This window comes from Vicugna pacos, chromosome 12 (assembly GCF_048564905.1).
Source record: "Vicugna pacos chromosome 12, VicPac4, whole genome shotgun sequence".
Taxonomy (NCBI): Eukaryota; Metazoa; Chordata; class Mammalia; order Artiodactyla; family Camelidae; genus Vicugna; species Vicugna pacos.
In genome coordinates, this window is record NC_132998.1 from 30,420,845 (window position 1) to 30,447,247 (window position 26,403).

At 38.3% G+C, this 26,403-nt stretch overlaps 1 protein-coding gene across 2 annotated transcripts in view; it reads left to right on the forward strand.

Moving 5' to 3' along the window:
* Window positions 1-26,403, forward strand: part of GNPTAB (N-acetylglucosamine-1-phosphate transferase subunits alpha and beta) — a 71,861-nt gene that overhangs the window by 9,393 nt on the left and 36,065 nt on the right. The window contains exons 2-4 of one of the 2 annotated variants that reach the window (XM_072973169.1): window positions 14,661-14,746; window positions 24,013-24,132; window positions 25,192-25,233. In XM_072973169.1, coding sequence (XP_072829270.1) covers window positions 14,661-14,746; window positions 24,013-24,132; window positions 25,192-25,233 — 248 coding nt within the window. The remainder of the gene's footprint in view (window positions 1-14,660; window positions 14,747-24,012; window positions 24,133-25,191; window positions 25,234-26,403) is intronic. The other variant, XM_072973170.1, reaches the window with a different exon arrangement.

Genomic DNA, 26,403 nt, shown 5'->3' on the forward strand with positions numbered 1-26,403 from the left:
CTTTGCATGTTGATTTTTATAATTGTGCAAGGGCCTGAAAGAAAAGTGTCTTTGCTTTTGGAAGCTGGCATTATCTGTTTCTAATTAATTGCTCGACTTTGGGCAAGTCTCTTTGTTTTAATATTGTCCTTACTGAATAGTATGTAAAGTAAAATAACTTAAGATATGGAAGTATGCTTGGCCCTGTGTATCTGCAGTTTCCACATCTGCAGACTCAACCAACCAGAGGTCAAAAATATTTGGGGAAAATAATTCTAAAAAGTTTCAAAAAGGAAAACTTGCAAGTGTGCTAGCAACTGTTTACATAGCATTGACATCGTATTAGGTATTAAAAATAATCGAGAGATGACTTAAAGTATATGGGAGGATGCACTTAGTTTATATGCATATGCTGTGCATTTATGAGGGCCTTGATCGTCTGTGGATTTTGGTGTCTGTGGGTGTGGGGTTTGTCCCTAAGGATACTGAGGAACAAATGTGCTGCAAAATCAGAGACTGCAGCATTTAAAAGTAAGCTATTACCCTAAGCCAGTTTTCCAAATGTAGTCTGAGCACTCTTTCCAGAGATCCTCAAGGTCAAACTATTTCCATAATAAAACTAAGACATGATTTATCTTTTTTCTCTCATTCTTTTATGAGAATACAGCAGTTTCCCGGGGACTTAAAGGACATGTGACATTGCAGCAGTCTGAACACAGATATTCCAGTTGTCTTCTCTTAAGCCACACATTAAAGACATTTGTGAAAATTAAAAACAATGCTACTCTTCTCACTAATTTTTTTTTGTTTGGGAAAATATAGCTATTTTTCGTAAAAATGTCTGTTGACCTATACTATTTCTTAAATGAACATTTAAAAATTTCCTCAGTTTTGATTTTAATATGGTGAATACCAACAGACGTAACCCACATAAAATAAAAAAATTAAAAAACTCTTTGGAACCAAGTAATTTTTAAGTGTGTAAAGGGTTCCTGAGACCATAAAGTTTGAGAACCTCTGCTCCAAGCGTCTAGGAAGAAATACGTGGCGCCTCTATTATGCAAATACTAATGTAAGCCACCATCATCTCGCCACTTTTGCTCCATTAGGATCCATTCTCCACATTGCAGTCAGGGTACATTTTGGAAAATGTGGATCAGATTACATCATGCCCATTATACCCAGAAGAACATCCAGACTCTTCCTAATAGTCTGTCTACACGGTCCTGGAGGCCCCAGACTTGCCCACTTCTTTGAGCAGGTGTATCATGTATCCATTGTGTGCCCTGTAACTATTTGTACAAAGATGTTCCCTAACAAGCTACCTCCAGATTTGCTGGCTTAAAACAGGAGCGTCAAACTATGTCTGTTTTTGTATGGCCCTCAATCTAAAAATAGTTTTTACATTTTTAAGTGGCTTTAAAAAATTAAAAGAATAATATTTCATAACACAAACATTATATGAATTGCAGATATCAGTGCCCATAAATAAAAGTTTTGTTGGAACATAGCCATGTCCATTCATTCACTATTTATTGTCTATGGCTGCTTTCTTGTTACAACGGCAACATTGAGTGGTTGCAACAGAAACTGTGTGGCCTGAGAAGCCTAAGATGTTTATTGCTTGGCCTTTTATAGAAAATGCTTGCCAATCCCTGGCCTAAGATGACACTTGTTTCTTCTCTGGGATGTGCAGGTCAGGTGGGAGTTGGCTTTTCTAGGTTGGACTTGGTTGGCTCTGCTCTACGTGTCTTATCCTCCTGGGACCAGTGGGCCAGCCTGGACGTGTTCTTCTCCAGGCAGAGGTAAAGGCACAAAAAAAACAGGCGGATAGTTGCAAGCCTTCCTGGGGTTTAGGTTCAGAATTGGTTCATTCACCTTCTGTTTGTTCCTTGAGCACATCAGATTTGCATCTGCCTGGAGAGCATCGCCTCAGACCACCGCGTGCTGTGCTCCCTGCTGTCATAGGGGTCTCAGCTCAGCAGCGCCTTCCCAAGTGGCCTTCCCAGCCTCAAGCAGCCTCTTTCACCAGCTCGTTCCTTTTTGTATTCCTGCTTTTCTTCTTTTTTAGCAATAGCACTTAATATTAGCCTGAAAATGTGTATGTATATGTTTAATGTCTTATCCCTCTCCACCAGTATACAAGCTGTGTGGCAGGAGAGCTTCTGTCTTATTCAGCCTTTCTGTCTTACTCACCACTGTTTCCTCAGCCCCTAGAATAGAGCCTGGCATCAAAAGGTTGAGTGCAGAGATGCTTTTTTCCTGGTGTCTAAATATAGAAAGTTTCTAAATTCAACCTTAATAGAAAGTATATAGATTTAGGTGATATTAGTTGATATACACATATAATTCAGAGAAACAAAACCAACAGGATAGTTGTATATGTGTGTATGCCTGGTTGTGTGTGCGTGTGTACATGGAAATAGACTGTTATATGGAATTGGCTCATGGAATTAATGGAGGCTAAGTCTCCAAGATCTGCATTCAGCAAGGCTGGAGGCCCAGGACTGCGAATGATGTAGTTCCTGTCTGAAGACTGGCAGGCTAGAGACCCAGGGAAAACTGATGTTCTGGCTTGAGGCAGTCAGATCTGAGGATATTCTCTCTAAGTCAGCCTTCTTGTTCTGTTTAGGCTGTCAACTGATTAGATGAGGCCCATCTATATTAGGGTAAGCAAGCTGCTTTACTAGTCTGTCAATTCAGAGGTTAATATCACCTGGAAATACCCTCAGTGGCATACCCAAGATAATGCTTGATCAAATATCTGGGCATCATGTAGCCCAAATTGACACCTATATTAACCATCCATCATAATATGTTTTATTTTTTAAAGTAGTTTTAAGTTTACAGTAGAAATTGCATGGAAAATACAGAGAGCACCCATATACCACCTTTCCCCCAGCAGAGTTTCCTGTATTTTTAACTTTTTGCAGTGTGGTACATTTTTTATAGTTGATGAACCAATATATATATTTTTAATTTCTATGTCTGTTTACTCCCATTTATGCCAAACACAATACATTTATTCATTTTTCAAAAACATTTTGTGCTTTGTTAATATTCTGACTTTCATCAGTGAGTCCATTAGCACATACTGATCGCCTGCTCTGAGCTTAGCATGGGGCTGGATACTGCATAGACCTGAACAGTTTTTTTTTTTTTTTACTTTTTTTTATTGATTTATAATCATTTTACAATGTGTCAAATTCCAATGTAGAGCACAATTTTTCAGTTATACATGAACATATATATATTCATTGTCACATTTTTTCCTGTGAGCTACCATAAGATCTTGTGTATATTTCCCTGTGCTGTACAGTATAATCTTTATATATATATATATATATACACACATATATACACATACACAGTATAATCTTGTTTATCTATTCTACAATTTTGAAATTGCATCTATCCCTTCCCACCCTCCGCCCCCTTGGCAACCACAAGTTTGTATTCTATGTCTATGAGTCTGTTTCTGTTTTGTATTTATGCTTTGTTTTTGGTTTTGGTTTTAAATTCCACATATGAGCGATCTCATGTGGTATTTTTCTTTCTCTTTCTGGCTTACTTCACTTAATTCTCCAGGAGCATCCATGTTGCTACAAATGGCGTTATGTTGTCGATTTTTATGGCTGAGTAGTATTCCACTGTATGAATATACCACATCTTCTTTATCCAGTCATCTGTTGATGGACATTTAGGCTGTTTCCATGACTTGGCTACTGTAAATAATGCTGCTGTGAACATTGGGGTGCAGGTGTCATCCCGAAGTAGAGTTCCTTCTGGATATAAGCCCAGAAGTGGGATTCCTGGGTCATATGATAAGTCTATTCCTAGTCTTTTGAGGAATCTCCAAACTATTTTCCACAGTGGCTGCACCAAACTGCATTCCCACCAGCAGTGTAGGAGGGTTCCCCTTTGATGAACCAATATTGATACATTATTATTAAATAGTGAACATAGACTACATAGGATTGGTTCTTTTGTGCAGTTCTATGGATTTTGACAAACACATAATGCCACATCATGTTTCTGCCATTACAGTATCATACAGAATAGTTTCAGAGCCCTAGAAATACCCTTGCCCTGAGCTCTGCCTAATCACACCCCGTCCCCCCAGCAACTACTGAATTTTTTTTTAAAAACGATGTATGTAGCTCTGTCTTTTCTAGAATGTCATATAGTTAATTGCTGGACTATAGGAAAATAGTCGACTTTTGAATTTTTTTGTTTTTTCTTGGGGGGGGGGCGTAATTAGGTTCTTTAATTTATTTAGCTTTTTTAATGGAGACACTGGAGATTGAACCCAGGACCTTGTGCATGCTAGGCAGGCACTCTACCATTGAGCTATACCCTCCATCCTTGATTTTTGTATATTGACCTTGTATCCTGAAAACTTGTATCCTACAGCTAATCATTTATTAGTTTCAGGAGATTTTTTATTGTTGATTATTTGGGATTTTCAACATAAACAAGTATGTCATCTGCAAACAAAGACAGTTTTACTTCTTTCTCCCCAGTCTGTATGCCTTCTCTTTTTGGATTTTTTTTTGGAGGGGGCCTTCTTTGTCTTTATTGAGATATAATTGACATATAGTATTATGTAAGTTGCAGGTGTACAACCTGTTGGCTTTGATACACATATATTGCAAAATGTTTACCACCAGTAGCATTAGCTATCACTTCCGTCATGTCACATAATTATTACTTTTTTTGTGTTAAGAACATTTGAAATCTACTCACTTGGCAACTTTCAAATATATAATACAGTGTCACTATAATCATCATAATGTACATCAGATCCCCAGAACTTGTCAGTCTTGTAACTGCAAGTTTGTACCCTTTGGTCAGTTATTTTCTTTTCTTGTATTATTGAATTAGTTAGGACTTTTAATGTGATGGAGAAAAAGCTGTAGCGAGAGAATATCCTTGCCTTGTTCTTAATCTTAGCAGAAAAGCTTTAACTTTATCACCGTTAAGTATGATATTTGCTGTAGGTTTTGTAGATACTGTTTTTCAAGTTGAGGAAGTTCCTATTTCTGATTTGCTGAGAGATTTTTCTTTTTAAAAAAATTTTAAAATGAGTGTTGAATTTTGTCAGATACTTTTTCCATATCTATCGATATGATTGTATGAATTTTCTTCTTTTGCTTGTAGATACGATGGATTATGTTAATGATTTTTGAATGTTGAACCAGCATTCAAAAATATGTATCTGAAATAAATCCCCCTTGGTTATGGTATATAATCCTTTTTGTACATTATTAGGTTTGCTTTAATAATACTTTATTGAGGATTTTCACATCTGTGTTCATGATACTGGTTTGTAATTTTCCTGATAGAATAAATTAGAAAGTGTTCCCTCTGCTTCCATTTTCTGGAAGAAATTGTAGAGAATTGGTATCATTTCTTCCTTAAATATTGGATGTAATTCTTTAGTGAACCCATCTGGGCCTGCTGCTTTCTGTTTTGAAAGGTTATTAATTATTGATTCAAATTATTTAATAGGTATAGGCCTATTCAGATTATATATTTCTCCTTATTTGGGCTTTGTTAAATTGTATCTTTCAAGACTTTGGTCTGTTTCATCTAAATTATCAAATCTATGATCATAGAATTGTTCATCATGTTCCTTTATTACTCTTTTGGAAGGAGTATTGTAGTGATTTACTTTTCTTCCAAAACATTGTAGTAAAACACAACTAACAAAATTTTCCACTTTAATGATTTTTAAGTGTGTAACTTAGTGGCATTAATTGTATTTACATTGTTGGGCAACCATTACCACTGTCTGTTTCCAAAACATGTTTCATCACCCCAAGCAGAAACTTGGTATTAACCAGTGACTCCCTATTCCCTCCTGGGCCCTGGAAACCTCTGATTACTTTCTACTTTTATGGATTTGCTTATTCTGGATATTTCATTTAGTGAGCATTTCATTCAGTATTGGTCTTTTCTTGTTCTTCCCAGAACAAGTTTCAGCTTCTTTTTTAGTGTTTCTGGGGGAATGTGAGATTGGAGTTGCCTACTTTGTCCTTTTGCTGAGGTCAAGCTCCAGACTGATAGTTTAGATTGTTGCTTTTTTCACATATTTTATCACATACTTTACCCTTTGAGTAGTCTGTATGCTCCACAGAGGGAGCCACTTTGGGCCATTGCTGTGTCCTCGGAGTCTAGAATGGTGCCACATATTTGTTGACTGAGTGAGTTAAGTTCCTAATTTGTAATAATAGTTTAAAAACACGATTTAAAAAAAAATTTTTGGAGGGGCGTAATTAGTTTTATTTATTTATCTTAGAGGAGGTACCAGGGATTGAACCCAGGACCTCATGCACGCTAAGTATGTGCTCCGCCGCTTGAGCTAAACCCTCGCCTCTAAAAACATGATTTTTTAATAGCGTCATAATGTTTGTATGAATGTACCTTACTTTATTTACCTGATTGCCTGTTGTTTAATTTTTAAACTGTCTTCAGGTTTTATTTGTGTAAGTAATACTGGTTATTGTCATATTTATGCAGAAGTCTTTGGGTACACCTGTGACGATTTTCTTGGCGTGTATTTCTAGAAGTGGACTTAGCCAGAACAAAAGATAGGACCGCTTCTTTGGTCCTTTGATACGTATTGCTGGTTGCCCCTCAGGAAAAGAGTGTTTTAATGACCTTGTAGCTATTTGAAAATACGTAGCATTCTTTCCACCTAATTTATGATTTCTCTGCATTTCAGACTTATACAAAAACTTTTTGGTGTATTTTAAAAAATGTTTTTAATCTAAGTATCAGTATGAGATAAAATTCATTTGTTGATGAAGGTAAGTGCAGTAAGCATCATAACCAGATATTTATTTTGTAAAACTTTATCTCATTTCACTAAACTTTTTTATGGCAATTAAATTTTACCAAATAAAGTAAAAAAAAAAAAAGAGAGAGAGTTTGACTAGTTTTGGCTTCTGGTTTGATAGTTATAACAGAAATATTTACCAGGTTCAACTAAACTTCTATTTATATTTTGGGTATAGTTTTCACATGATATAGTGCAATTTGTTTTTCATATTTGTCTCTCCAGTGGGCTGTGAGTCCCTTGAGGGACTAAATAAGTTCAATGTTATTTCATAGTCTTTAAGGACTAAATAGCTGCAGCCCTCCATAGAACTTTGTGCAGTGATGACAATGCTCTGTAATATGAGCTGCCCAGTATAGTAGCCACCAACTGCGTGTGGCGTTGGGGCACTTGCAATATGTCTGATGTGCCTTAGGGTACTGAGTTTTTAAATTTAATTTAATCTTAAATAACCACACCAGTGGCCAGTAGATACTGTGTAGACGGTGCAGGTCTAAACTCATAGGTAGAGTAGAGTAACTGTTTGCAAGGATGTTATAGCAGGGCTCATATGCTGGCTGCAGAGTAAGGCACTGGATTTAAAGTCCTTCCTGTACAATTCTGTGGTTGTATAAATTCTAAACAGTGAAACAAGTAAACCTAGATATCCGTACGCAGAAAGTCAGTTTGAACCATTTTGAATGTACCTCTGGTAGTCTTTTATCCCCCTTCTTTTCCTTTTATTCAGTGTGGTTGAGGAGGTTCCTTTCTTCTCTTTAGGTATAACTTTTTATAGTAAAATGTACTGTCAGAGGTTTAATTCTGCCTTTTAATACCATTTCTTTTACTGTTTTGCCTTCCTTTCTCCCCCTAGTGGCAATCCTACCTTTCTCTCCTGTCCTTTACTTCCTTAAAAATCTCAGCTTTATCTCTTAGGAAGAGGAGAGAGATTTTGATAAACTATTGTGGTTAACCCTATGATGATTCCTCTTCCTTGACAGTGATCTGTTTTAATCTGTGCTCATTTCAGAGCTGAACAATACGTTTCCTAAATCATTTCATGGAAGTAAATGATTAGTCCTTAACAGGATATCAACTCCCTGAGGACAGAGTCCTAGTTTCCATTTTGTTAAAATTTTCAGCAAATACGTTGTGTGTCTTAATTCTGTGAAGAATTCAAAGAAGGAAGAAATGGTCTAGAAAAGTATTTTTGAGTTTAATTAATGTTTGAGTAAATAGTGGTCATGCATCTTGGGTTTGGATCATTTCCTGTATGTTAAAAGGGAAAAAATCACCACAGTTTCGATAACCATTCAACTCCCAATATTAAATGGGTTATTCTTTTATTTTAGCCTCTTTGTGTTGGGACATGCTATATACTGAATGCTTTTGTGTCCTCCCAAAATTTATATTATGCAGTTTTATCCTCAATGTGATAGTATTGGGGTTGGGGTAGGGCTTTGATAGGTGATTAGGTCATGAGAGTGAAGAAGCCTCATGAGTAGGATTAGTGCCCTTTTAAAACCAGACCCCAGAGAGCTCTTCTGCCCCTTCCACCATGTGAGGGGGCACAGAGCAGAGACGGCCACCTGTGAAGTCTGCTGGCACTTTGATCTTAGCCTTCTGCACTTCTAGACTGAGAAATAAATCTCTCCATACTGTTCTGTCTTAGCAGCCCTAACAGACTAAGGCAGGAAAATGAGCATGTTTAATTAATCAAATGGGATTAGAAAATGCTGCTGGTGACGAGCAGCTTTGACTTACTGGTTGGCATCTGAGGGCTAGTAGAAAAGATAAAGCTTAGAATATCTTTAAGACATCTTGGCCTCTCAGTTAGCACCTCTTAATGCAAAATACTAGTTTTCAGAAACTGTGAAGAACCTATTGTAATCTAGGAATATTATAAACGTCTGATGTGATTATCAGTGTATGGGAAGCTCTGTTAGAGTGACGTAGAGTTCTTGCCGCTGGAGAGTCCTAGCATCTTAAGTTTTACAGGGTAGCATGTCACATTTGCACAGTTGAAAAATTGAGAAAGGAATATATGTTTTTGCAGAGAGGGTTTTACATCCTTGTGTGCTGAGGCCTGCTGGTGTCTCTGTAGCTCTAGTCTTTAGCCTTTTCCTCAACTATCTGGGAATGGATCTGAAAGCAGAAAGTTCTGGAGGGAAACTGTGGAGCGGTAAATTGTTCCAAGATGTAAAACTAGTAGCCATATTCACTCATTCTAGAAATTTTATTGATTTTGTGCCAGGCAATGTGCAAGGTTCTGGGACTAAAAGCAAAGAGATCAAGTTCTTGGCTTTGAGTTGCTCACAGAGGTGTAGGCAGATATTTAAACAGGTGAATTAATCATATTGCAGCATGTAAATGCAGTCTTTAAGGGACATGCGAGTCGTTTGCACGTGAATATTGTACAACCCTGTAGGATTTGCATATGTTATCAAAACAGTCTTTTAAAATAGGTGGTATTAATATCCTCATTCTATAAAAGAAGAAATTGAGAATAGCGAAGTGCCCTGGATTTTATTATTGATAAGTGTCAGGTTTAAACTCATGTCTTCTGATTGTAAATCTTAAGATTCTTGCAGTGTATACCAGTTACTCTTAATAGTTACCTTCCTCCTTTTCTTAACTAGGGAATCCCCAAAGGATTATGGGGCTTGCATCTCATTCACTATTACTTTATTGCAGGCATGCGTTTGATCCTATTCTGGAATTATAAAAATCATCAACAAAAGTGTGTACTGGTTTTACAACTGAAAGAAGTTTATCATCTGAAAATTTTAGCATTTGTGCACACAAACCAGTTAAAGGACTATTAGGTATTCTAAAAATACTAAGGCAAAACACAAATTTATTATGTGACTTGTGGCTGTTTATAAACATGCCAGAGAAACAGTTCTCAGCCATTGAATTAAGGTTGATAAATATACCATTTTCAACTGGTTGAGTGGCCACGTTCATGAATATATATTTGAGAAAGCCAGTTCTATGTAAGTAAACATCAGCGGAGGCAGCCCCGTGAAGCTGAGAGAGCCAAGGGAAACCTAAACAGAAACATGGGCTATGGAGTTGGGTTGATTCAGATCTCAGTGCCATCACACACACTGCTCCATGGCTGGCTTCTCTTTGGCCACTATGGTACCTGCCTCACAGTTGGTACCTTGTTACTGAGATTCAGTGCCAGAGAGGGGGCGCCTGGCGTGTTGATGCTTGGTGAGTGTGTATATGTGTCCTTTCTCCTCCGTGATGAATACATTAAGATTGACTTTGGCTTCCATTTGGTAAAAACTAACCAACAATTGATCTTGAATACCTTGAATGCCATGATTATTAAAATAAAGTCTGAAAAGTGATAAAGATTTTTAGCTAGTAGAATAAACTACCTTTAGGTGATTTTTATAATCCTTTATTAATAATACATTGTTTAAGTGGTATTTCAGAGCTTAAGTAGTAGTTTAATGAATTGTAGTTTAATTCATTGTGTCTTAAATTCTACCAACAAGATACCCTTAGTAACAGAAAAGTCAGTACTCTAAGGAGACTAGTGTAGAGTGGAGATATGTGCTCAAAATGGCAAGTAGGACATTTTTTGAAAGTCAGCATTGTATCTTAAAAACCACATGAACTTTCCTCTTTTCTCCATGAAAAATTTGCATAACTACCAGTAGAATATTTTAAATGTCTTGCCATTATGAAAATGATGGTTTGGGAAGTTACACATCATTGACCCTTGACTTTCAGCAAGCTTGACCTACTCCTCCTACCCTTCATTCACCCACTCGTGGGAGAATCCCTATCCTAATACAACACCACAGCGGATGGTGAAGGATCTTCTTCTTAGTTCATAATTTGAGGCCCACACATTTGTAACTTACCCAAGGTTACACATCTACCTGGTAGGAGAACTGAGAAGTTCTCCCAGGAGGCGTCCCAAGTTGCCAGATCCAGTCTTCTCTTACTTCATTTCTGCTATAACCAGATAATATTTACTAAGAAGACGGTGTGTAATGAATTGTGCTGGGTTTGAGTTGATAACAAATAGAATTGTAAGTAGTTCTTTACCTTTGAGCAGTTTGGTTTGTCAAGTTGCTCACATGAAGTGAAGGTAAATAAGTATAAAAAGCTAAGTAAAGGGGGAGGGTATAGCTCAGTGGCAGAGTGCACATTTAGCATGCATGAGGTCCTGGGTTAAATCCCCAGTACCTCCGTTAAAATCAGTCAGTCAGTCAGTTAATAAACCGAATCCCACCCCCCCCCCAAAAAAAAGTGAAAAAAGGAAGGACCTTACTTTTTTAAAAAGGTGATACAAGGCAAGGAATGTTATAAGGCAGTTAGTAACTGATGCCCAAATAAGTGAGGGAGGTAGAAGTTATCCAGAGTTCTGAGAAAGAAGCATTCAGATTGGGCTGAAGACTATGGAAAGGCTTTGTGCAGGAGCAGAGACTTGACTTATGATAGTGTATCTCTAACCTGTTCCTCTGGTCTTTTGTTTACTGTTAATAATGGCTGAAAACATTATCTAATTGCAAGTTTGTCTTTTTTTGGAGTCCTCTGTTGTTTGGAAGGTATTTATATTTTTACAGATCAGCTCGAATAAATAATTTGATAATTGCATGTTTAAATTTCTACTCTTTTTCGTCCTTGATAGTATTAAGAAAATGATCTGACACTAACCCTTAGATGAATTTTATTTGATTTACAAGTCTCCTTTTTCATTCCTCTTAACAGCGTATTATTCATTCATTTAAAAAAGTTTGGAAAGATATCCATAATAGGGTCTAGTTGACAGTTAGTAATAAGCAGAAAAGAAAATGTTTATTTTGGAAGAGAATCAAGTTCAGTTGTTGATGGGGTTAGGACCAGGGACAAAAGACCCAGAAGAGGCTGACACCAGGGAGAGACACGGTGTCCTTACGGAGTTGACATGTGGGCACAGAGAGGACACAGACGAGTCACACAGGGTCAGCCACGCAGCTGGGCACCTCCTTGAGTCATACACTTTTAGGACTGGAGGGGATTTCAAAGACCGTTTGATCTGACCTGCTTCATTTTACAGATGAAGAAATAGTCCAAAGAGGCTAAATAACTTGCTCAAGGTCACTCATGAAAGTGACTGAGCTGGGATTCCTCCCACCTCCCCTAAGGCCTAAGAGCACGAAACTCTGGGCTAGGAGGAATGTTCCTAATACGTTAGATAAGGACCCTTTGCTGCTGCTGTTCTTTGTAGTACACCATCGGGGTTTGGAGATGGTGAGATTAATTTATCTGATGAAGGAAGATATGTTGTGTTAACACACAGCACATCAGCATTTCTCAGCCACTTGTGAAGCATGCCTTCTCTGATGCGTTCTCCCCACTTTCCAGGTAGCCTCACTAGCCAAGAACAATTACATTGAGCTTTATTTTTTGTCGTTTATTTTACAAGAGTAATAGATATACTTGTCCTTTTTGCAAGCCACAGAGGGCTATTGATGGAGAATCACCCTTTCTGAGCACATAGATTGATACAGATTGATACAGCTGTATTCTTGAAAATAGATACATATCCTATATTTAGCAAAATAGATGGCATTTTATAGCCATATGCCTGTCATTGGGTTTGGTGTTGTGTGTAGATACCAAAGGTAGAGCCCAGTTCTCCTCCTGGAAATTGGAAAGTCCAGCTGGAGAGGCCAGTTATGTGCACTTATAACCTCAAGTGTACCATGACTAAAATGAGACCCTGGAATCCCACCGGCTCTCATTCCCCTGTACCTGTTCCTCCTATGTCATTTAATGGCCCCAGTGTCTGTTCAGTCACTCACACTAGAAATCCTGAAAACCTAGCAATCACCATTGATTCTCTTCCTCTTCTTCACTCCCCTGTCCAGTCTGGTAGCAAATCCCTGTAAGACTGCTAGTTCCCCAGATAAACTGCTGACAGACTCCTGTTCATCCTTTAAGACCCTGCTAACAATGCTTCTTCATGGAAGTCTTTCTTCGTATCTTCCTAGGAAGAATCAGGTATTCCTTCAGTGTAGCTGTAGCTGACAATACATTTCTTTTTTTAAAAATAATCAGCTGTAGTTCCTTGAAGTTGGGAAACTTAGCTTATTTCTCTTTGTAAATCTAGTACCAGGCACATTAGACCCAATACATTTCAAAATCAGTTGTTTTTAAATCAATGTATTGAGTGGGAGAATTACTAATTTGTGGTGTTTATGAAACATCCCAATGAAGTAAGGTTGGAAAGGTAGGCAGAGACCAGAACTTGAAAAGCCTGAGTGCCGCAAAAAGAAATGAGCAGTTGTAGCTGGACACTTCGGTCTGCAAGGCCTCTGCAGGTGTAGCCAGGTGTTGTCCTGTTCCAGCCAATAAAAACTGAAGGGGAAGGTGCAGTTTCCAAGAAGTCTCCTTAAAAGAGGAGCGCGTCTTCCCTTTCTCTCTTCTCTGAAATTTAAGTGACTGGGGCTCCCACAGCCATCTGAGAATAGCAGGACCACATCCTAGGGTTGGTGGACTAGGACTCTGGAAGAAGCCTTGGCAAGAAGGTAGATATTCCAGGAAGAGGAATAGGATGAAAGGACACATTAAAAGATCAGATAGAAGGGGATGAGCTGCCAAAGGAGACTGAAAAGGCGTCACCAGAATGATGGGAGGAAAACCAAGAAGGTGGTTCAAGAAGAAGGAACTGGGCGACCGCTCCCAATTAAGATAGCAGCCGGGAAAGTGGACTCAGAGGCCTTGGTAAAGCCACTGAAGTGGTGAGGGCAGAAGTGGTATTGGAGCGGGCTGAAGGGCGCAAGGGCGAGTAGGAGATGCCTCTCTAAAGATACTTGCCCTTTGGAGAGAGACAGGAAATTCACAGTAGAGTGGCTCGCTGGAGGAGGGTGAGGAGTGAAGGGAAGGTTTTCCTGAGATACTGGAATATGTTTATATGCTGATGGGAATAATCCTCTTGAGAGTAAAAGAGAAAGGAGGCAAGGTCTTGAGAAGGTGAGTTGATCAGATCCAGAGCAAGTGGACAGAGATTGAATGTTTGCGAGGAGGAGGGACAGATCGTCTTCTGTGGTGAAAGGAGTGCAGGAGAAAATGGGCATGTGTGTGGGTAGGTTTATAGATTTGAGATGCAGACATGAGGGAGCTCCTATCTAAAGCTTTCCATTTTCTCCTGAAATACTGAGCAAGGTCATCAGCTCAAACCTCACAGGTATGGAGGTCACCACCCCCCATATCTTGTCAGTCTCTTCTGTCTTAGCTTGTGTTCTTCTGTGCTGTGAGAAGAGTTTCCCATGTTTTTGGATGGATCATGTAGCTGCCTTAAAATCCTTCAGTGCCTGCCCTTCCCATGGGCCAGCTCCCTTTCCCAGCCCCATCTCTCTCCAGTTACTGCCTGTGCTCCAGCCAAGCACTTTGAACATGCTCTGTGGGCATCGTCCTTTTCTCCCTACCCAGTGAACTTGTCCAGACCCAGTTCTCATATCACATCCTTTTATGTTTTTGTTTTTGTTTTTTTAAATAAAAGTACTGGGGATTGAACCCAGGACCTCATGCATGTTAACCATGTGCTCTACCACTGAGCTATTACCCTCCCCCCACCACAACCTTTTAAATCGCTTTGATTCCCCTTCCTCCTCCACAGGCCAGAAACTATAGCTTTTATTTATATACCTACATAACTGTTCTATTGTAGCTTATTCACCTGGATTGAGCACAGTGTCTGTGGTCTAGGGCAGGCACTGAGTGAATGGATGGATTTTGATTGCTTTACCTGTTCCTTTTACAATTCTTAAGGAAATTAAAATGAAATGAAAGTTAATATACTTTCAGTATTTGATACAAAGAAGACATTATTTCTTTTTCTTTTTCTCCCTAGGTGGTTCTGGAATGGAGCCAGGATCAATACCACGTTTTATTTGATTCCTACAGAGACAATATTGCTGGGAAGTCATTTCAGAATCGGTGAGAAAAGATCAGTTGTGGAGAGCAGCTCATATGGGCTTAAATGATGAGTCATGAAATCACCCACACTTTAAATATAGCAGCTGAAGGGGGTCTTTTCCAAGTTGTAGGAATGGTTTAGCTTCCTCAAGACTACTCCCATGTGAAGGAACCTTGTAGTCCACCCTCATGTTTTATGGATGAAAAATTTAGTTACCAAAGAGTAATCTGGCCTGCAGTACATGAGTCCTTTAAATTACATGATCTCGTTTTATCCTTGCCCCAGTTCTGTGAGGTAAAGGTAATTCCATCCCGTCGGGCGAGGAAGCCGGGCAGTTACTCTGCAGCCACTTCTGAGCCCCACCGGTGTTCTTCTGTTTACATCACCGTGTCAATCAGGGCCACTCCCCTGGTATCCACCAGGACTGGACCCACCATCCCGGTGGTCACCACATCTTGCTGCCTCGCTGTCGGGGAGGAGCAAACAACCCCATAGGTTGGATCTTTTTCTCCTTAAGGCCAAGCTTCTTGATGCAGCCATTCTTGAATGCGGCCTCCACCTTTCTTTCCCTTGGAGACTTTTTTCCTCCCTCACAAGACAGACCTCAGAGTGGAAGCCGTCTTTTCCAACATCCTTCTTCCCTTCTTGCAGCTAAAATGAATCACAGGCTGTTTTCATTTTTTTGTCTGTAAAGCTGTTACTTACATTGTTTTATATTGTAAAAGTAATGTAAGTCTATGGTTGAAAATAGTTCAAACAATACAGAAAAATAAGAAATAAAGTCTCTCTCTGTTTCAGTCTGAATTTCCCTGACCTAGAGGAACCATGGTTAATGAATTTCTATTTTGGATTCTTCTAACGACTGTCCTTTTAACTTAAAAAAAAAAAAGAGTTGTCTGCTTTTTGATTTATTTACTTTACGCAGTATCTGTTGACTTCTTTCCATTGTAATGGTGCACAGCTATTTCACTGCAGGACAGGGAACAGGAGGTGACCAAAAGCAAACGTGGGGTAGCTAACAAGGGGGGTTAACCTTACAAAAGACCTTGGCCTAAGTGTCGGCTGTCAGGGGCCATACATAACCAGACAGTTCTCACTGTCCATTGTTCCTTGAGGATAGATAGGTCCCGTAAGTTCCCCTCTTTACTGTCACCAAACCAGAAAACCTAATGAAAGTATAAGTAGTAATTGATGTTGACTGGTGCGTCTTGACTGTTTTCTGGGAGCCTCTAGACTGCATTGGCAATTCTTCAGGAGCCCTTTTCCCCACTTAGAAGCTCTTCCTTGTCCCTCCATTTACTTGTGGTTTTATTAAATTAGCAGTTTTTTTAAAAAAGCTGTGCTAATTAGATGTAGATGTGTGCACTATTATAGTTCTGAACATCTCAGGGAAGGATTGTGAAATTCCTCAAGTTAACCTAGAGCTTTACTCTTTACTTTGGTCCTTAAAGTGTCCTGTGTGTAAATAGCATCCCTGTGTTTGTTCCTTCAGTTAAGACTGAATCTTTGAGCCTTACTCTGTTTTAGACCCAGATCTGACTCTCAGTGATAAAGAATTTCACAGTCTAATAGGGTTGATAGCTTGTAAGCAAGTACCTGGTGAAGTAGGGAAACTATAGATCTTTCCTTTAATTTTAACACAACAGTTTCCAAGACTCTGAGGGTCTGTGAAATCAGAACTATTTTTATAACAACACTAAGGTGTTATTTGCCTTTTTTTTTCTTACTGTGTTCAGATTTGTGCTTATTGTGTAGAAGTAGTGGTGGGTAGAATTGCCACACCTTAGCACGAGTCAGCGTGTTCTTCACCACCACGTATCTGCAGAGGGAGGAGAGAAAAGCTGGAGTCACTCAAGAATGTTCATGATGAAACAGTAACAGTCGTTAATTTGGCTATATGTTGACCCTGTGAGCACACGTTTTTTATTTAATGCTCTGGGTGATGCAACTGGAAGCACACCTCAAGCACCTGACTGCGTGGTGATTACCTTGAGGAAAAGCCCTTGGCATGGTTGGAGCTGTAACCTGAACTAGCTGTTCTGTCTCATGGGACACTTGTTATAACTCAAAAGGACAGATGACGGTGTCATTACTCAGACTTGGTTATTTGGCAGGTATTTTCTTGACACTGAACAAGTGATCCTGTGTTTGAAGGGAAAGAACTAATAATATTTGTTGCCAGTGGTGAAATTTGAGCTCTTAAGTCAAAATTAGAATTTTGGAAATCCTTTTTCCACTACCGGGGGTCTAACAGCTTCGCAATATTGGAAAGACTTCTCCAGTTAGATTTGTGGCATTAACCTCAAAATTGTATTTGTTAGTATTATGTAAGAAAATTAAGGAAGTATATCACCATTTGTCAGAGCTGCTTAACGCAGTAAGCTGTTATTTTTTCCAGGTAAACAATACACTGATGTTGCAGAATCTTGCATGGGTGAAAGCCATTCAAAGTGCAAGAAAGACCAATGGATTTTAATGTAAAAGCACATAAAGTTCATTAATGTGGTTCCAGATTCCACATTGCAACTAATTTTTGAGAAACTACCACATAATTTTGGTGTAGTATCAAAGAAGAGTATCCACTATTATTTGAAACAGCAATTAAAACAATCCTTCCCTTTCTAACTACATTTTTGTGTGAGCCTGGGTTTTCTTCGACAAAAACAGCATGTGGAAACAGATTGAATACAGAAGATTTAAGATGCTCAGCTGCTTCTGCTGAGTCAGTTAAGGAGATTTGGAGAAATGTAAAGTCATTTCTCTGTTTTGACTAAAATTTTTTGTTATTTTCGAAAATACTGTTATTTTCATTAAAAATTTATTTATGTTAACATGTAAAGGGATTTATTGTTTTGAAATGAATTAAATATTTTTTAAATGTCTGATTTATTTTCAAAAATGGCAAGTGTGGATAGTTATAACCTATAAACAAAAGCTTTGGGGGGTCCTTAATAATTTTTAAGAGTGTAAAGTATCCAGACACTAAAAAGTATCCATTCTCTTAAAGTAGTGGTTGTCAAGCTTCAATGTGCAGCAGAATTCCACAGAGGACTTGAGAAAGTGCAGCCTCAACTCACCTCTAGAGTTTCTATGTCTGCGGCTCTCAGAAGGGTTCAGAGACTTTTCAGTTCCAACAAGTTCACTGATGGTACTGAAACTGCTGGTCTGGTGACCATGCTTTGAGAACTGTTGGATTTAACGGCTTCTTAATGAAACATAATTTTCCTGCTTCTCCAGTTTTTTCTTTTTCTTTTAAAAAAAAATTCTTTCAATTTTCCAATTTTTATTTTAACGACACTGATTTTCTTAAGAACAGCTCAAAATGGCCTTTTAATTTTTTTTTAACTCTAACATTTATTGAGTACTCACTCAGCCTACTGGCTACTGTGCCTGATGCTGTGTTGGGTGCTGATGGTGCGCAGATGTGAAGATCTCTGCCCTGATGGAGCTTTAGAGCTTCTAAGAGGAACACTAACTCAGAAAATGCAGATACTGAGGTCAGCTGTTTCAATCCATCACTCTTGTTCTCTTTCTGAAGAGTGTGTTTGTGTGTTAAATACTTCTTCTCCTAATTTTACATTGCATTAAAATATAGCTTGATTTTTTTATGTAGAGATTTCAAAATTATTTAATTTTTTGATGACAAGAAAATAGATCATATATAAAATCATGTGTTCTAATATACATATATATGTATTTAAATTTTTGTTTGTTTTTGGGGGTGAGGTAATTAAGTTTATTTATTTATTTTTAGAGGAGGTACTGGGGATTGAAACCAGGACCTTGTGCATGCTAGGCATGTGCTCTACCACTTGAGCTATATTTTAAAATAACCACAATGTTTATAGGAAGTTTTCATTTGTTTCAGTGTTTCTCATGTCTTTTTAATGTTGTTTGCTCTGAATGAAAAAGAAGAATCCCATTCTGTATGTCAGTAACAAGTGAATATATAAATTATCTACTGCTACTAATTGTGAGGCATTAAGTTGGTCTGGGGCTCAATTTTATCCTCTCTAAAATGTAGATATTAGATTAAGTGTAAAATCTCTTCCAATTTTGGTTCTAAGATACTATTTAAGTTCTAAGTTTTCTTACCTACTTTATTGAATGTAGAGCCAAGGACTGCTAAGCACCTTTATATTCACTTAAATTAGTGATTAAAATAAAAGATGTATCACTATCACCACGGCTTTGGTTCTGAGTCATAGGTGACTGACTGAGTCACATCTTTAAAGCTCTAAGGAAGGCTTCCTTTTCATCTGGGAACTAAGATAGTAGTCTGCGGTTAGAACAGGACTCAAACTCACTGTGACCATGTCTAATAGTAGAAAAACAACTGACTCACTGACCAGGGGCAGATCACACGGTCTCCTCAGGGATGTCAGTTTAACACCAGAGGATTAAATCGATCATGAAATACAGCCTTACCAGAAGAGCAAGGAAATTAAAGCATTCTATACTTGTGTTGTTTTCCTCAGTTGAACCTGTATGGATATCTCTTGATTCTATTTGAAAATCTTTAATAGCAGATAATTATCTTTATGGGAAAGCTTTGGAATGAGCACATTTCCCCCTCTTTTTAAAAAGCTTTTTCTTTGGGGGAGGGTATAGCTCAGTGGTAGAGCGCATGCTTAGCATGCGTGAGGTCCTGGGTTCAACTCCCAGTACTGCCATCAAAATGAGTAAGTAAATAAACCTAGTTACCTCCCCCTAAAAAATGAGCAAAAACACCACCTAAAAAGCTTTTTCTTTCTAAACTGTGTTACTTAAGCAATTTTTTTCAAGTTAAATTTTAGTCTGACCATAGACTACTTGTGAAGTTAGGAGTGAGGTGACTTTGGATAATTACATGTGGGTAATGTGAAGTATTTTTTTTTTTTTAATGGAAAAGACTGATGTTTATGTTGAGGGAATGAACTAATAGTTGTTTAGTCAGTAAATGCATATTCAACCCCACTCATGTACCAGGCACTATTTCTAGGTATGTAGTGAGGAACAAGAGGAAATCATTGATTTCATATGGAACTGGCATTTTAGTGAGGGGAGCTTTTTAAATTCTTATTATTTTTTTAATTGAATGAACAATCCTTTAAATTCTGTAGTTCTTTACAATTTTCAAAAGTTTCACATACATAATTTCATATAACCCTAAAATAACCCTTTTTTCCCCAACCTCTTGCCCCATCCCTCTCCCCACTGGTAACCACAAGTTTGTTCTCTGTACCTGTGAGTCTGCTTTTTTTTTTAACTCTCTAGTTTATTTTTCTACATATAAGTGATGTCATACAGTATTTGTCTTTCTCTGACTTATTTCACTTAACATAATGCCCTCCAAGTCCATCCATGTTGCTGCAAATGGAAAAAGTTCATTCTTTTTTATGGCTGAGTAGTGTTCCATTTAATATATATCCCACATCTTCTTCATCCATTCATCTGTTAATGGACACTTAGAGTGCTTCCATGCTTTGACAATTGTAAGCAGTGCTGCTAAAAGTTAGTGTTTTTGTTTTTTTCAGATATAAGCCCAGGAGTGGAATTTCTGGGTCATATGGTAGTAGAACGGTATTTTTTTGTTGTTGTGTTTTGAGAATCCTCCATCCTCTTTTCCAGTGGCCACACCAATTTACATTCCCACCAACAGTGTATGAGGGTTCCCTTTTCTCCACGTCCTTGCCACCATTTGTTATTTGTGTTCTTTTTTGGTGATAGCCATTCTGGCAGGTATGAGATGGTATCTCTTTGTGGTTTTGATTTGCATTTCTCTGATAATTAGCAATGTTGAGTACCTTTCCATGTGCCTGTTGGCCATCTGCATTTCCTCTTTGGAAAAATGTCTATTCAGTTCTTCTGCCCAATTTTTAATCAGGTTGTTTGTTTGATGCTGAATTGTATAAGCTATTTATATATGTTGGATATTAACCCCTTAGAGATCATATCATTTGCACATATTTTCTCCCATTCAATAGGTTGTCTTTTCATTTTGTTGATGGTTTCCTTTGCTGTGCAAAATCTTTTCAGTTCAATTAGGCCTCATTTGTTTAATTTACTTTTGTGTCCTTTGCTTTAGGAGACAGATCAAAAAAAAATATTGCTGTGATTTATGTCAAAGAGTGTTCTGCCTACAGTCTCCTCTAGGAGTTTTATAGTATCTGGTCTTACATCTAGGCTTTTAATCCATCTTGAGTTTATTTTTTGTATACGGTGTAAGGGAATGTTCTAATTTCATTCTTGTACATGTGGCTGTCCAGTTTTCCCAGCACTGCATATTAAAGAGACTGTCTTTTCTCCATTGTATATTCTTACCTCCTTTGTCATAGATTAATTGGCCATAAGTTTGTGGGTTTACTTTTGGGCTCTCTTTCCTGTTTCATTGATCTATGTGTCTGTTTTCATGACAGTACCATACTGTTTTGATTATTGTAGCTTTGTAGTATAGTCTGGAGTCAGGGAGTGTGATTCCTCCAGCTCTGTTCTTTCTCAAGATTGTTTTGGCTATTTGGGGCTTTTTGTGTTTCCATACAAATTTTAAACTTATTTGTTCTGTGAAAAATGCCATTGGTAAGATTGCATTGAATCTGTAGATTGCCTTGGGTAGTATAGTCATTATAACAACATTAATTCTTCCAAACCAGGAATACAGTATATCTTTCCATTTATTTGTGTCTACGATTTCTTCCGTCAGTATCTTACAGTTTTCTGAGTACAGGTCTTCTACCTCTTTCGGTACGTTTATTCCTAGGTCTTCTTTTTTTTTTTTTTTAACTTAAGAATGTGAACTATATCCTACATATATATCAGTTCTTAAAGTGAATTTCTGAATCAACATGATTGGCATTACCTGGGAACTTGTTAGAAATGCAAATTCTGGGGCTCTACTCCAGACCTAGTGAATCATAGACACTGGGGCCAGAGTCCAGCCATCCGTTTTACAAGTCTTACAGGTGATTGTGATGCCGTCTAGTGTTTGGGAACTATTGAGATATAGACACTTTCAGAAATGGACCTAGATGAGGAAGCATCTGCATATAGTCACAGTAGGGAGAGAGAGCCTGAGTATGTGTGGGAAAGAGGAAATAATGAAGCAGAACAAAGAATGCATGGTACATTTCTGTCTTCAAGATACTTGGTCTAGTGGAAGATAGATGTGCATAAAAAGTAGTACAGCACAGTGTGCTAAAGATTCCTTCGAGTACCAAGTACAGTGGACATTGCATGTTAAGCAGTACATTTTCTTTGTGGGAGGTGAGGAAAGAGGGCGCTTGGGGAATGAGGAAGTGGTTAAAAGCATGAAAGAAAGGATATCCTAGGCAGAAGGAGAAGCATGTTCAAAGGCACGGAAGCCTGCAAATTCTTATCCTGTTTCGGTAAGGGCATACAACTGGAATATCTACAGCTCGAGGTACAGATTATGAAGTTTAGATTTTATTCTGCAGGAAGTGGTGTACCTTGATGGGAAGGTTGGTAGATGCTCAGCTGTCACATGTGCCTGAGTATGAGGTGATTCCTCATTTTCCCCGTGAAGCTCTGAGTCCCCTGGTACCTCTTTGACCTTCCTCTCCTCTTATGCTCTTCCTTTTGTTCCTTTTGGCTCTGCCATACTGGCCTCTAGTTCCTTTACTATGCCACACAGGCAGCTGCCTCAGGGCATTTGCACATGGCGTTTCTCTTCTCTGGGCTTTTCTTCCCCCAGTTGCCCATGTGGCATGCTTCCTCACTGCCTTCACCTTTGTACTGAAATGCCACCTTCCAGTAAGGCCATTTCTGATCTCCTTATTTAAAACTGACCCCCAACCTAGACATACTTTGTATCCCCATTTTCTACTTTATTTTGTTTGTAACACTGAATATCATCTAACTTTATTTATTTGGTTTATTTCCTGTTTTCACCTCTCTAGAATGTAAGCTTCGTGAAGGCATAGAGTTGAGTTTTATTTTATTTACTGCTGAGTCCCCAGCACCAAGAATGGTGCCTCTCACACACTAAGTGCTCAGTAAATATTTACTCAGTGATTGGATAAGCACCCCTTTCATCCAGTCATCCCACTTCTTTCAAACGAAGAGTGGTTGTCAGTCTATTTTTTCCTTCCGTAATTTGAAAGATTTATCCACCAAACTGCATTTATTTTTCCATGAGGTAATTACCCTTGTGGCCAAAACAAAAGTTGTCATGTTTTGGTTGGTCTTGGAGCCTTTTGTGCTTCCAGGGGCCAGATCCTGTGCACGGACCCTGAGGAAGACTAAAGGAGAGTAAGCGTGGGTCCTTGGCCTAAAAAGAAAACCTGTACCATTTCTTGGAAAAGCTCAAACCTGAAACAGAATCATCTAAAATATGTCATGTATCACTGTACACTCTTGTGTCACAGGCCTGGAGCAGACTTTGAAAGATGGGTAGGATTTTGGTAAGTTGATGTAGGAAAGAAGAAGAAAGCCATAAAACCTGAATAGAAACACCAAGAATGAGCTTAGACAGGATACTCAAGAATTAAAAGCCTGCCTGACTCCTTATATTGAGGATAAGATAATAAGGGGAAAATCGAGCAGGTTTGGGAAGGTCTTCAATGCTAGTGCCTCATGTGAATCACTGAGTTCCTGTGTGCGAGGTGGGCACTCTTCTAACCCACTGGGAACTTTAGGGAACAAAACAGGTAAGTTTCCTGCCACAATAGAGCTTACATTCTGGGGTGAGCGGCATGTGGGAATTACCAGTATATGTATTATGCTAGTTATTTAATACGTTAGGTGATAATTGCTATGGGAAAAAAAAGCAGAGCAGGGCAGGGAGGATTGGGAGGCACCAGGCTTGGGAAGCCTATAGCTTTAAATAGGGCTAGGTCTTCATTGCTGACTGCTGCTTAATTTTTTTTTTTTTTTGGTAATTTTGTTTAAGCTTCTGAATTCTTTTCTTTTGTTTGGCTGCATTTGTATCCCAGCTTCCTCATTTGCTAAACTAAGAACATAGCAGTTTAAACTGAGTTTCCAAGGCCTCCCCCACTGTCTTAAAAGTTAAGTGATAGTAGCCTCTTTATAGGGTGGTTGTGATGATCCAACGATCCAAAACTACGTGAAGTGTCTAGCATAACGCAAGTCACAGAGAAGGTCCTTGATAAGTATGTATTAGTGCCCAGGCTCCAGTTTGAAAACAAGCAATGCTGTGATATATGCCATGGTTAGATTACCTTTTTGCTGATTTTTTTCATAAACTCTGAGTTTAAACCCTGTTTTGCTCTTATTCTCAAGTATACTGAAAGAATGCATATAAGCTGGAGGATTTGTCGGTTTCCCCTAGGCTCTGTCTGCCCATGCCGATCGACGTGGTTTACACCTGGGTGAATGGCACAGATCTTGAACTGCTGAAGGAACTGCAGCAAGTCAGAGAACAGATGGAGGAGGAGCAGAAAGCAATGAGGTAAAACTGATTGTTAAAAAACAAAACACGGAAAGTTCTACAATTACAAATAACGGCACATTTCAGAAGGGTAAGGTGGTGTTCACATTGCTATTCAAACAAGAATCTGGTTCTCAAATTCATGCCATTATGAGATTTTGGCAGCCATGCATCTGACCCTTGTTTCTTGGTGCTTAAGGAGGACTCAGCCACTTTGGCGAGATCCTGGCCTCACTCTGTTAGGTGGGAGTTTCATGAACATGGTGCTCTGGGGATGCCTTGGTCTCTGAAGAGCCTAAAGGTGGAGGAGCCTCTCAGCGGAGCCCTGGGCTTCCTGCTCACTCAGTCTGAGTCCCAAGTGTGGTAGCTTCATGAAACAAGGTTTATTATGCAAAATAGCTGCACAGTAAGGTGGATTATTCCTTGAAAATGAAACAAACCTACAGAGATAACTTTTTTTTCCATTTGATAAAGACAGTGAAAAGTATCCTTCTGTTACCTGTTTTAATATCAGTACAGTGTGGAACTAGAAGGCTTGGTAATTTTTTAAAAAATATGGAATTGTGATTATTTACTTTATTTGGGAAAAGTACAGCGGGCTTCTGGAGAGCCTTCCGAGCTGGGTATCTGGCTGATGAAACTTCCCTTTTGATTCCTCAGGAGTATTTACCAAGAATTTCCCCATTCACTTCTTTGTAAATGTTACGGATGCACCCATCGCAGGTCATTTGCCATGTTATACTGCAACAAGTTGTCTCTTTCTCTCTGTTAGAGAATTTCACCTCCCCAGTGCATGAAAATGACTTTGACGCCTGGTACCATGTTTTACTAGTAAAATGTAAGCGCTTGTATTTTAAGTAAACCTTCAGTAGTACTTTGGGAGGTACGTGATAGTATTTGCTGATCATATTTCATTAAAACATATCATTTATTGTGCATCTTAAATGTTACAAGCTTTATAGTACTTCCTAACTTACTAGTTAGTTCTGGTGGAGTAACCAGGAAAGTCATCCCTCTGAGTCACATGTAAGACTAGCACCAGTCCATGCATATGTAATAAAATACATTTGCTTTCACTAGAGAAATCCTTGGAAAGAACACGACGGAACCAACTAAGAAGAGGTAAGCATTTTTTCCTGTTAGGAACCGAAATTGAAGGATTGAAGTGAAACATCCAGGTTTTTCTCACTTGTTTTTGTTGCATACTCAGTATTTGTTACTTATTCTGCTGCTTTTGTTCAGTCCCTCTTCTGCTGGTTTTTGACACCCAACTTAAGTGCATCCATTTGATGGGAAATTTTGCAGTGTTAAAGGCAGAATTGATTGAGAACTCTGGTTATTTGGGTTGTAGCCAACCAAAACTTTATCATTTCTACATGCATTAGGTTTCTCTGTTGTTTCCATTAATCTGTCTTAGCATGCTGTTATTTTGGCCCACTTAAAATCTAACTTATACCCAGTGTTTTCATTTATAGAATTTAAAATTCATTATTTAATTATGTGTTCAGTGTATGTTTCCTTATCTTTAAAAGCTATCATAGTTCTATGTCTTATATTTAGGGGCTTGAGAAGGAGATTTAACCTAATGACAAAAAATCAGATATATCCCTCTTGATTTGAATCATACCTGACTCTGATAGGTCCTTAAAATAAGGCCGTCTCACTGACAAGCAGAAATCTCTGTTAACAGCCACTTCCTCACTTAACCATTAGACTTACAATAAAAGAGTTGTTTTCTCTTGCTTTTTTTTGAATATTAAATTGCGCAATTTTGTATATTGTTTATTTACAGGTCATAGCTCCCACTTTGTGAATTCCCTAGCTGTGTCCTTTGCCCATTTGTTTATTCTAGGTATTCTTATGTTTAGATAGAAGTATTTCATATAAATTCATTTTAGAATGTTTTCACGTTTGCTTCTGATGTCCTGTCATATCCAATGCATTTGATTGTATTCTAATTCGAACTGATAAATTGTGTCTGGTAAGATGACACTCTGTTAACAATAGTAATGAAATACTTCATTTCTTGTACACCTTTGGGTTGGGAAGTGTTGTGGCAACCTTTACAATTGGGGGTTTGAAAGCGCTGTCTTTTGAGTTGCACTTATAGTTTTATACCATACTTGCTATTACTAAATTTTTACATTCTTGAGAAAATTTCTTATTTAATAAGAGATTATGATTTTTAAATAGAATGTAGAAGATCTGGAAAATTTAGTAGTACCAACTGGCTTTTCAATGCTGATTAAATTTTCAAGCATATGTTTGTGACCATGTTGGTGTTTCTTTCCA